This window comes from Lepidochelys kempii, chromosome 3, assembly GCF_965140265.1.
Source record: "Lepidochelys kempii isolate rLepKem1 chromosome 3, rLepKem1.hap2, whole genome shotgun sequence".
Taxonomy (NCBI): Eukaryota; Metazoa; Chordata; order Testudines; family Cheloniidae; genus Lepidochelys; species Lepidochelys kempii.
Window position 1 is genome coordinate 156,779,805 of NC_133258.1, and position 12,014 is coordinate 156,791,818.

General features: G+C 40.5%; 1 protein-coding gene across 7 annotated transcripts in view; it reads left to right on the forward strand.

Annotated features, from left to right (window-relative positions):
• CDC42BPA (CDC42 binding protein kinase alpha) overlaps positions 1-12,014 on the forward strand; it is a 322,274-nt gene that overhangs the window by 95,083 nt on the left and 215,177 nt on the right. For all 7 annotated transcript variants that reach the window (XM_073338668.1, XM_073338662.1, XM_073338664.1 and 4 more), the window contains exon 2: positions 6,372-6,463. In XM_073338668.1, the coding sequence (XP_073194769.1) occupies positions 6,372-6,463 (92 nt within the window). The remainder of the gene's footprint in view (positions 1-6,371; positions 6,464-12,014) is intronic.

Sequence of the window (12,014 nt, forward strand, 5' to 3'; positions counted from 1 at the left end):
TGGAAACCCTGGAAGATTCCAAAATATAAAAATTGAAGAATGACAGGCCTTTCCTTACAGTGAAAAGTGAACAATTGTTTGGTCGTTTAAACAGCTATGTTGGTGCTTGTTAACAAGATATTTTACCTTGTACTCCAGCCATGCCTATAATGGTCAAAAACTACTGATATCACGAGCTGCTCCTTTGTTTTTAGTCTGTCGCTCTTCAACATAAAAGCCCCCCCCCTTTAATAACGTGCTTTTTATTTATTGAAAAATATTTGAACAATGATATCGACATCTTTACATTGGTTAAAATATTTCAGATGACATAATATAATATAATTTACGCTTGGCCAATAAGAAATCATGTTTTGGTTTCAGCTCAACTATTCAAAACATTGTTTAAGATATAAAAAGGTTTAAACACAGAGTGGGTGGAAGATGTATACTGTCTACTGTACCCTTGGCTTTAGAAAACCTGGCAACAAGTTCAGACTCTGCAAACCCTGAAACAGGGAAGGCTCCCAGAGGCCTGACCCTGTATTGTGGCAATGCAATGAGCTCAACAGAAAGAGAAAGTAAAGCTGATGTGCCTACATTTTTAAAATAATATTTATTATGATTCCTTAATGCAATGCTTTGTATAGGGGATAGTATTGTAACCCCTTTGGGATAGAATTGTTTCATAATAAAAAAGTAATGCACTGTCAGGATTTACCTAGGTATTCGTGGAGGTTGTTCTCTCGGTAGTCCAACATACAACTGCTGCATTTTTTTTTTCTGTCTTCAAACAGAAAATTCAGTCATTTTTTTTGTTTGAGGACTTAGTTGTGCAGTGTACAGTAAAGTGTGCAGAGTTGTTGCTCTGCAGTTCGTGTAACTGGAAGTTCTACATGGATGCAAGTAATATTAAGCATTTAGAAGTTATGGTGCTGTGTGGTAATTAGTCATGAGCCCCCTGTGCACTTGCAAGAATGCAGGATGAAGGAGAGTTAAGGTCAGAAAGTGGGCATGTCTGAGGAAATATGAGTTTCAGTGTAATACTTAGCTTTAAATTTCCCTTTTAGTCTCTGAACCTGCAAAGGCAAGTACATGTTGAACTCATGGGGACTACTCACATCATTAAAATTAATCCCATGTGTAAGTCTTTGCAAGCTTGGGACCTTAGACCTTACTACTAGTCCTAGAACAGGGGTGGGCAAACTATGGCCTGGGGGCCACATCCGCCCTCCAGCCTGTTTAAGCCGGCCCTCAAGCTTCCGCTGGGGAGCAGGGTCTGGGACTTACCCTACTCCCGCACTCCAGCCAGGGAGCGGGGTTGGAGGCCACTCCGAGTGCGCATGCCAAGGCTCCTGGAAGCAGCAGCATGTCCCCCCTCCGGCTCCTACTTTTAGGGGTAACCGGGGGCTGTGTGCGCTGTCCCCGCCCCAAGCGCCATCCCCGCAGCTCCCATTGGCCAGAAACTGCGGCTAATGGGAGCTGCAGGGGTGGCGCCTGCAGACGGGGCAGTGCGCAGAGCCACCTGGCCTCACCTCTGTATAGGAGCCAGAGGGGGGACATGCTGCTGCTTCCAAGAGCTGCTTAAGGTAGGCACCACCCGGAGTCTGCACCCCTGATGCCCTCCTGTGCCCAACCCCCTGCCCCAGCCCAGAGCCCACTCCCGCACACTGAACTACTCATTTCTGGCCCAACCCTAGAGCCCTTACCCTCTCCTGTACCCCAGCCCTAATTTCGTGAGCATTCATGGCCCACCATACAATTTCCATACCCAGATGTGGCCCACGGGCCAAAAAGTTTGCATACCCCTGTCCTAGAGAGTGTGTATGTATGTAACTATATATATAATAATTTAGAAATTTTTGTAGAATTTAAGGGGGGCATGAACAGGGATGGGGGGGGCATGACCCTGAAAAGTTTGGGGACCACTGCTATAGAACCAAATCCCCTTGTCTTAAAATATTCTTATTTACTTCAGTGGGACTACATGTCAGAGTAAGAAAAGCAGGTTTGGGCTGTTAGTGCTTTAAAAACAGAATTCTAAAGCAGTTGATATCCTTCTGGAATGAAAAAGGAACGAACTTTAAGAGCAAAGTAATTTTGCCTGTAAAAAGAATGGCATTCACAGGATAAAATATAATTAACCTTAACTTTTTGTGCTGTCTCTACTGGGTGCGTTTTTTTTAATTGTGAAAATCACTCCAGTTTGATAAGAAATTTTATGAGGCTATGAAATTACCTATATCTAATGCCAAAGCCTTAATATCAGAGCCTAACTAAGTGCTTTGTGGAGAACTTTCTCGGATTGAAACTTTAAACTGCATTTGAAGTTGAATGGTTTGAATTTTAGTTAGAAGTTGCTGATGTTGTCATTGTAATAGAGTCACATTTTAAAGTCTGTTCTGCTATGGGTTCATGGATCCCTATAATATCTATTATGTTCTGTAACAAGACACTCATTGCGGTATGCTTTCACTGATATTGTGCAAGGACATCAGTTTACTTGTTGAATACAGTGGGAGCTTCTCTTCTTTGAACAAGCTAATTTTATTAACAGGTCTGTGTCCTGTTTATCCGATAACATTTGGAGCACTTATGAATTTAATTGTCTCACTTATTTATCAAATCTCAGAATTGTGACTTTTCATTCGGTTGAAGTTTGTGTCTGTTTTTTCTCAAGAAGAAGTATTTAAAACCGAATTTCTTAGCTTATCGTTTTGTGCAACTTCATTTTGGAGAGGGATTTTGTAAAGCCCTGGAGCACGTTTTTATATGTGTATAATCTCTATCTGTCTTAATTTTAAATAAAATGAAATGATTAGCCGGACACTTGAATATTTGTTTTCCATCTAGATTGATTCATACCAGTGCTTTATTTTTTTAAAAAAATCTCTTTCAGAAAGCCAGAACTTTTAATGCCAGGAGAATCCAAATTCATTTTAATGCCAGGAGAATCCAGTGGTACCTGTTGTACCATTGTTGCTGTTGTAGTGAAGAAGCAATTACTGTTTCCACTTAGAAACTCTTTTCACAGTTCTAGTCCCTGATCCTGCAAATGAATCTGCCCACACATGCCCTTTAATGCACACAGTATCCCATTAAATCAATCTGAAAAGATTTTTATGGCCACATTTTCAAATGTCCCTTTTCAATCTTAACCATCATTTTTACATGCCCACCTATCTGCATGTTCACACCCTGTATGCGTACAACTAAGATAGCTTATCTGATTTGGAGGAACGTGCCATTTCCCCCTCTCTGTTCAGGTACTTGTGTGGTCCTTGTCATTCTAGTATGTAGGCATCTCATTATCCTCTTGACACACTTGTAAGGTAGGGGACTACTTGGGTATGGAGGTGCTAAACCCATTTTACAGAAGCAAAACTGGGGCATGAGGAACTAGATTCTCAAAGAAATGTAAGTGTGGTGGTGATCAGTGTCACCATGCCTGACATTTAGGCACGTGAAAATCACTGGGATTCATGAAGATTGAGTTAGATGCCTAAGCTCCTTATACATTGAATGGGGGAGAAATCGGTGCCTAAGAATGGGATTCACAAAAGCCAGCATGATGGGTGCCTCAGTAGTTAGGGAGACCCTCAGTTAAAGTCCCCTTCCACCTGAGCAGGATTTGAACAGGGATCTGCCACTTCTTAGGTGAGTGCTCTAATCACTGAGCTATGGGATATTCTGATGGGGGGTGGGAGGTCTGTTAGTCTCTCTTGTTGAAACAGTTCCACTATGGATGAATAATTCAAATAGGGGAGCAGGGGAACTGAATTCTGGGTATCTCACTACCCAGGAGACTGCTTTAATCAGCAAGCTACAGGGTCATTCTCATGCTTACTCAATCTCTCTCTAGCCAAGTGATTCTTTCATTATTTATCCACAGTGGAACAGCCTAAATAGGACAGATTGAGGGAGAATATCCTGTAGCCCGGTGGTTAGAGCACTCTCCTGAGAGGTGGTAGATCCCTGTTCAGATCCCTTCTTTGCATCAGGCAGAGTGGGGACTTGCACCAAGGATCTCCCAGATTCCAGGTGAGTACCCTAAAAGTTATGAGGGAGGTCCTCTGGAAGTTTTGTGAGAGTTTTTATATGGTGTCCAGTCTGGTAGGTGAGTTCTGAGTTGAGTGAGTTTAGTTCCCTACAGGGTTCGGTGGCAGCTTAGGGGCAGAGGGTGGGGTTGTGAATCACAGTGGGACCCAGTGTCTAAGTCCTTTTGAGAATCTAGATCAAAGTATCTTAAATGACTAATCCAAGATCACATAAGTCTGTGGTGGAGCCGGGAATTGAACCTACTTCTCCTGAATCCCATTCCAGTTCCCTATATTCTAGATCACCCTTCCTCCTCTTAAATAATAGATCCTGCATTAGTAATAGGATTTACATTGTATGAATTGATAAGAATGTCAAATAATTGCTTTATAAAACAAAATGTTTCAAAACAAGGTTTTTGTTTTTACCTTAATAAGTTAATTCATTTACATAATGTTTCTCAGAGACCTGGCTCATGTCTCCCTGAGGACATGCAGATGGCTAGCCAGATTTGGGTGCGGAAGATGTAAAAATTAGATGGGTAGGCCATTGACAAGGTGTGGGACTGAAAGAAAGACAGTATCAGATTTCCTAAAATTCTTCTGATTTCATAATCCTGAATTGGGGTTCAGCTTTTAAAGACTTGAGGAATCGTAACACTAATATTTATAAAGTCCTTTGAAGATGATGAGTGTTTAAATGTCAAAAGAAAAGGAGTACTTGTGGCACCTTAGAGACTAACAAATTTATTTGAGCATAAGCTTTCGTGAGCTACAACTCACTTCATCTGAATGCATCCGATGAAGTGAGCTGTAGCTCACGAAAGCTTATGCTCAAATAAATTTGTTAGTCTCTAAGGTGCCACAAGTACTCCTTTTCTTTTTGCAGATACAGACTAACACGGCTGCTACTCTGAAACCGTTTAAATGTCAGTGGGTCAATGAAGTTCCCCTCCAAGGAATTTTCCCCAGAACTTTTATTTGGTAGGGCGTTGTCCTTCAGTTGGAGGGTTCCATGGCTCTTAGCAATGCATCCTGAGAATTTACCTTTTCATTTTATTGCCCCTGGGATTTGGGGGAGAGAGTTTAGCACTCCAAGTTAGAAAGGAGGTGTTCCACATGCAGAGGATCCCCTCTGCATATGGATGTAGGGGATAAATAGGCTGGCCTATTATTACCTGTCAAGACGTGAAGTTAGACTTCTGTGTTTCTCTTGGAAGAGTAAATTTCAAACAAGAATGCAGACCAAAATGTTTCCCTGCATTCTCTTTGTGTTAATGCTGAGCTCAACTTAAGAGGGGCAATGCAGAATTCTAAACATGAGTCTTGGCACATAACTTAAGGTAAACTTGATTTAAAATAGTCATTTTTACTTCATTCTCATGACTGTGTTTACCCTGCCTTTCCATAGCCGTAGGTGCTGTTACATAATTAAAACTTGCAAAATTATAAATAAGGGTTGAGGCATACTAGATAATGGTTTTTAAATATATTTGTAATGTTTGTCTGCACGTATGCTCTTAATCATTTGGGATCTAAATGGTTTTAAAATATTTATTTCTAAAACATTTCAGTTCACCGAATTTTCTTTTGGAGAAAGTCTGCTGTTTATTATAAACTTGACTCTGGAAAAAATACAGAAAATATTATATATAACACTAGAATTACCTGTGTGTGGAATGTTTCGTTCAAGTTTGGTCACCAAATTAAAATAAAATATAGAGTAAAAATATATGGCTTAGAAAAAGATTTTTGGAGGGAAATGGAGGTCAAAGCAAAAAACCCCAAGCAAACATACTGAACCAAGGGTTAAAGGTTAATTTAGTAACCCTTGCACATAAAGTAGTGATCTCTCAGGAAGTATGTATTGATTGATATATCTTCTTGGGACAGTGCTATCAGTCCAGCACCTTTTCATCAGCACTTTAATTTTCCTTGGAGTAAAATATTGATCATTAATATTGAGCTGGTGTAGAAGTTAGCATATTTCTGTCCAGAGTGATGTCATAATTTTACCATACTGTACTTTCACAACCAGACATACCAATCTATAACACTTGGAAACCTACTATATTGAAAATCATCGTGTGGATTTATAAGAAATATAGAAGGATATAGGCAGCTTGATTCTATCTGTAAAAAATATGTACGCCATAAAATTCCTTTCAGAGCAGACAGAAAGTTTGGCTTAGCTCTTATTGGTCATTAGTTTCAGCTTTATATTTTGTAATATTACTTTAGGGAATAGATGTATATAAGAAAAATGTTCTATTATTTTCAGGTCTCTTATAACTTAATATTTTATTTTATTAATGTTACCTTTTTTTTAATGATTGACATTTTCCTTTGTTTCAGCCAAACCTTTTACATCTAAGGTGAAACAGATGCGACTACATAAAGAAGATTTTGAAATCTTGAAGGTGATTGGTAGAGGAGCCTTTGGAGAGGTAAGGTTTTTTGAGACGTTAAATGTACTACAGAAAATCTTCTGCAGTCAGAAAATTTATTGGTACCAAGATATTGAAATATAAGTCCTCTAGAAATATACAGAAATACTACTTAGTGAGCTGGTAGGGATGGAGGCAGGGACGAAAATTGATTGAACTTGAAGTATTTTCACAAAACATTTCAAATTCCACAAATCTGCATTTGTCAAAAAAAATTCTGATCACCTCCTCTTGTGACCTCCCAAGGCAGCTCATATATTTGGGTATATATAGGAGGTATTAGTGCCTGTCTGCAGCAACTGTTTGCCAAAGACCATATCTGTGAAAGCGTGCACATCTATTTCATAATTTTGGCAAAGATGCAGGCTGGTGCCCAGAAGATCACCTTAAAAATCTGTATTAAGGCCACTAATCCAAGCATCTGATCTGGTACAGAAGATTTCAAAAACAGAAAATTTACAGGGTAGGGAATATTTGTCTTTTTGTACTTTTTTATCTGAAGATTTGAAAGTGATTTACAAAGTTGAATAAGTGTTACTCCCATTCTGCATATGGGGAAACTAAGCAGAGAAAGGTTGTGTGATTTGAAAAAGTTACACAGCAAGTCATTGGTCTTCTGTCTGTCTTTAATTTACATTTCTTATTTTGATGAGCAAATGGGAATAGATGTGGATAAATGATAATTTCACTGTTGCTTTTTTTTTTCCACCAAAAAGATCTCTGCCCACACTCAAATAGGCTTTCCGTTGTGGATAGCTGTGGAAACACCATGGTCTTTGTGCCTGCAGAGCCCAGTCCTTGTTCAGGAGACAGATGATATTAAGTTTTTCAATGATCTGTGTAGGTTTTTTTTTTAATCATAGTTTTGTCAAGAAAAAGGGGTTTCCCAGTTTCCTTTTGTGCGTAGAAAACATTGACGATGATGGATGGACCGTACTGAAATTGTTACAGATTTCTTTGGTTTTCCACCGAGCTTGAGGGTCCTTTGGACTGAAGCTGTACTGTTGAACTGAGACTGTCAAATGAGCACTTTACTAAACATTTAATGATGTTTTGTTTAGAAGGTGTTTTTTCCCCCAATTTTTAGTGTTTAATAGTAGATAAGGTCAATCATGTTACACTTCCAAGACCGTCCTGAAAGGCATCGTGAAAGATGGAAATATTTATGGCTCACGTTCTCTTTTTTCAGAATAGATATAATCTGTGAATTTTAATTGTTACGGTATATGTTTTAATCCAAGCATTTTAAAAACATGGATTATTCCCTTTCTGTTCCTCCCATTTTGCTTCCAATTTTGAATGGTGATTTGATTATATTTGCATTATTATTGTTCTAAAACTATACCAGAGTTTTGTCATGCCTCATTTGGTAGCACGTACAATGGAGTTGTAAAGCTTTAATTTTCTGCTCCTGCTCATTTAACAGTCTAGATCAGAGGTTCCCTCTTCAGTTTGAACTTGTCGGACAGGGTGACCAGTCACTGGCTTCCAAGGAGCTGACTAGCCTGTGGAGATAGCAGAGACTGAAAGTTTGGGTGGCAGGGAAGAGGCAGGTTCAAGGACATTTATTTTCTTTCATGAGTAAGAATTAGGCTGTGCTTGTCTAGAGTCATGGAAGGCTTAGTTTCTGTAGCTATACTAAAGGAACTGTGATTTTTACTTTAATGTAGGTCCCTACTATTGCTATCACCACCACCATATACATGTTTAAAATATGAGAACCATCACACAGCAGATACCCATTGCAGTGCTACCAGGAGCAAGTACACTGCATTTATTTAATCTGTTGTTCCACTTGGCTATGTTAAAGGAACTGGGATTTTTATTCTCTGCAAACTATTCTCGGGACCCTATGTACTGAAGCCTAAATCATCTGCTACACAGGGTATCTTTGTGGGGATCAGGAAATTTTGCATTTGGAGTCAGAGTTCCCTCTCAGAGTGGATGATCTATTCCACTCTACCTCTGAAGAACTGGAAGGTGTTTCAGCCCTATAAATTCTTGCATCCAAGGAGATCTAGGGAGCTGTATTCAATATCTCTTTGCAGACACCTTTCAGCTTGATGCACAGAAAGTAATTTTTCTTCTGTAAGATATTATCAAGGGGAGCCCAACTTTGAGATGCTCACCTCTACTCCCTTTTGCTCTTGCTTCAGTTGACTACCCTCTCCAGTTCATAATTAAAGCATAGTTTTCCCCACCCTCATCTACTGTCAGCTTTAGCTAATACTGAAATTCTGCACAATGGGTGCTCTAGACCAGGGGTTGGCAACTTTCGGCACGTGACCCATCAGGGTAATCCGCTGGTGGGCTGCGAGACATTTTGTTTACATTGACCGTCTGGAGGCATGGCCCCCTGCACTGCCCAGTGGCCGCAGTTTACCGTTCCCAGCCAATGGGAAGCGGCGGCCAGCATGGCGAACCATAGCCACTGGGGGCTGCGGGGGGCCGTGCCTGCGGACGGTCAACGTAAACAAAATGTCTCACGGCCTGCCAGCGGAGTACCCTGATGGGCCACATGCCAAAGGTTGCTGACCCCTGCTTTAGATTTTCTTTAGTATTTAAAAAAAAAATCTTCTTGCCTTAAATGGATACCATCAACCTATTTAATTCCTGACACCTGTCTTCCATAAAGGATAATAACCAGGTAACTCCATGCCATGTTCCTGGAGAGCAATGCATAAAAGTGTATTTTTAAAAGACTCTGGAATTTGTCTTTTTTTTTTTTTTTTATGTTTTGGTCTTCAGTGAAAAGAAATGTTAATCTATGCTGAAACTGGTAAAAACCCAATGTGTTTGTTTTTTAAGTAAGAGTTCTAAAATAGCTAAAAGGCATCCTTCAAGGATGCTAGTTATGATTTTACCATTGTTTAAGGAAGGTACATTTTAAATCCTGTAAAGGTTGATATTGTCCCTTTTAAAAAATGGATTTGGAATAACATATTCTTACCAAACATTCCTTTGTGCATTAAAATATCCTTTTAACTGTTAGGTATGTAAAATTAAAAAAATGGTAAAGGCTGCTAAATCACACATCATTGCAGCTTAAAATAGCCTAAATTAAATTACTAATACATTGCAAAAATGTATTGCAGCTATGACTTTCATGATTCTGAATATTTCTGCATAATAAGCAAATTCAAATTTTCATTGGCACAAGCTAACACTTGTTCATACAGTGGCTCTGTACTCACATGGTTCCTTTTTTTATAATGTATACATTCGGGAATAGTTTCTCATTTCTCATTCTCTTTTTTGTTACTTTTGAACAGGATAGGTACAGACAAAGGCACTCTGAACTAATTATTATTTTTAATTGTAAAAGTTGACAGTTTATTTTTGTTTTTCTTGAAGTCCTTGCCCTCCCTGATGTAGCCCTGAGAATCCTTCCATTTTTGTTCAGTTTAGCTCCCACATACACTTGTTTATGCAAGGTCCTGTGTTGGGACAATATCTTCTGGCCAAGGAACTCATTCATGCCTGTGTAGTAGGAGTTGTTCTTATCCTGGCACAGCTCATGATGCGGCCAATAAGTGCCCTAGTACTGCTGGCCCCATGCAGCAATGTGTGAAAAATTTACCAGAAACCTGTTAGCCAAAGGTCTTTAAAACCGTGAGTCAGTGGATCACACAAAGGAAGGGGATATTGCCACTGGCCCGTGGGCAACAGCTTTGTTGTTTAGGACCTTTCTTCTAATTCTTCCAGGCAGTTTGAGTGTAACTGACAGTTATTTTACATCTGACTATAATCCGCTCTTAGTCTATAAGAGAAAAATATGTTTACGCCATAGGGTACATTTTTAGCATGGTGCGCTAAGATTCAGACACAACTCCCAGTAATAGTAATGGAATGGAAGGGCTCAATCCCCATGGTAAAATATAACCCACAATGTAAATTTGACATGTGGGCCTCCTTCTGCGTTGCAGTCTGGAATGATAACCTAGAAACTCTGTGATGAGCCATCTCTGTGGCAATTCTAGTTGTGGAATGGCAGCAGAACAGGGCCCTAATACTGCAACCAACCTTCAGCATTCCAGTTGAATCTTACCATAAATGACAGGCACTCATTGGCATGAAGCAGGAAGAAACTCATGCTACGCTTTCCCAAAAAAAACCCCCAAAAAACTAAGCCTTCCTTGCATACTTCTATACGTGCTGCCACAACTGCGTATAAACTATTGTTATTTAACACTTTTACATAGCACCTGATGTGTAAATACCATGTTATTTTCTCTGTAAAGACACAATCCTTGCATTGAGGAATTTATAATCTAGGTTATTGGCATGACTGGAAGAAAAGGAATAGGGCATCAGACAAGAGGAATTCTCCATCACTTGCAGTTTAAGTCAAGATTGGGTATCTTTCTAACAGAGATGCTATAGTAGTGGTTCTCAACTGGGGTCTGGGGTCGCCTAGGGGGCCTAGAGCAGGTTTCATGGGGGCCTCAAAGCAGGACCAGCATTAGACTCGCTGGGGCCCAGGGCAGAAAGCCAAAGCCCCATCGCATAGGGCTGAAGCCCAGAGCCCCGCCATCCGGGGTTGAAGCAGAAGACTGAGCAGTGTAGTTTCGTGGGGTCCCTGTGGCATGGGGCCCCAGGCAATTGCCCTGCGTGCTACCCAGTAATGCTGACCCTGGCTTTTATATGCAGAAAACCAGTTATTGTGGCACAGGTGGCCATGGAATTTTTATAGCATTTTGGAGGGGCCTCAGAAAGAAAAAGGTTGAGAACCTCTGTGCTATAGCACAAAAAGAGGTGATGGGTTTGATGCAGAAAACACAGGGTAAGTTTCTATAGCCTTGTGATGAGTTCCCTCCACCCCCGGGAGTGCAGCCTGGAACTGGGGTACTGCTGAACCCTCTGTCTCACCAGCTTGGGCTCCCTCTCACACTATGCTGCTGTGACAAGCTGCAGACCGCTCCTGGTCCTGCACTTGTACAAACCTTTACATAGGCAGGGACACACCCAGCTGCAGTTACATGAGGACTTCTCCACCACCACACATGAACTAATAATAGAACGATTCCAGCCATCTCACCCTCCAGCTCCACAGCCTAGGACCCCAGAGCTGTACCATCTTGCTCTAGTCAAAAACCTCACCAGTGTATGAGTTATTACCCAGTCTGACCCTCCCTCAAAGTGGAGAGGACAATGCACAAGCCTTTGTTAGCTGAGCTGAGATTTTTCCCCAAGCACGTCGCTCAAACCACACTGTTTCTAGGTAAAATATAAGATAGATTTATTAACTACAGAAAGATAGATTTTAAGTGATTATAAGTAATAGCAAACCGGTCAAAACAGATTACCATAAGAAATAAAACAAGAGTGCAATCTAAATTCTCTAAACTGGATTGGATTTGACTCAAGCAGTTAAATAGTACACCCTCTTAAATAGTACAAACAGTCCACCAAACTTCCATACACAGTCAGGCTTCCTTCTTTCCCTCCTGGGACCAGCACTTCCCCCAGTTCAATCATTGTCCGTCATGTGTTTCCAGGTGTTCCCTTGTGTGGGGAGTGAGGCCGAGTGGTGATGTCACTTCCCCCTTTT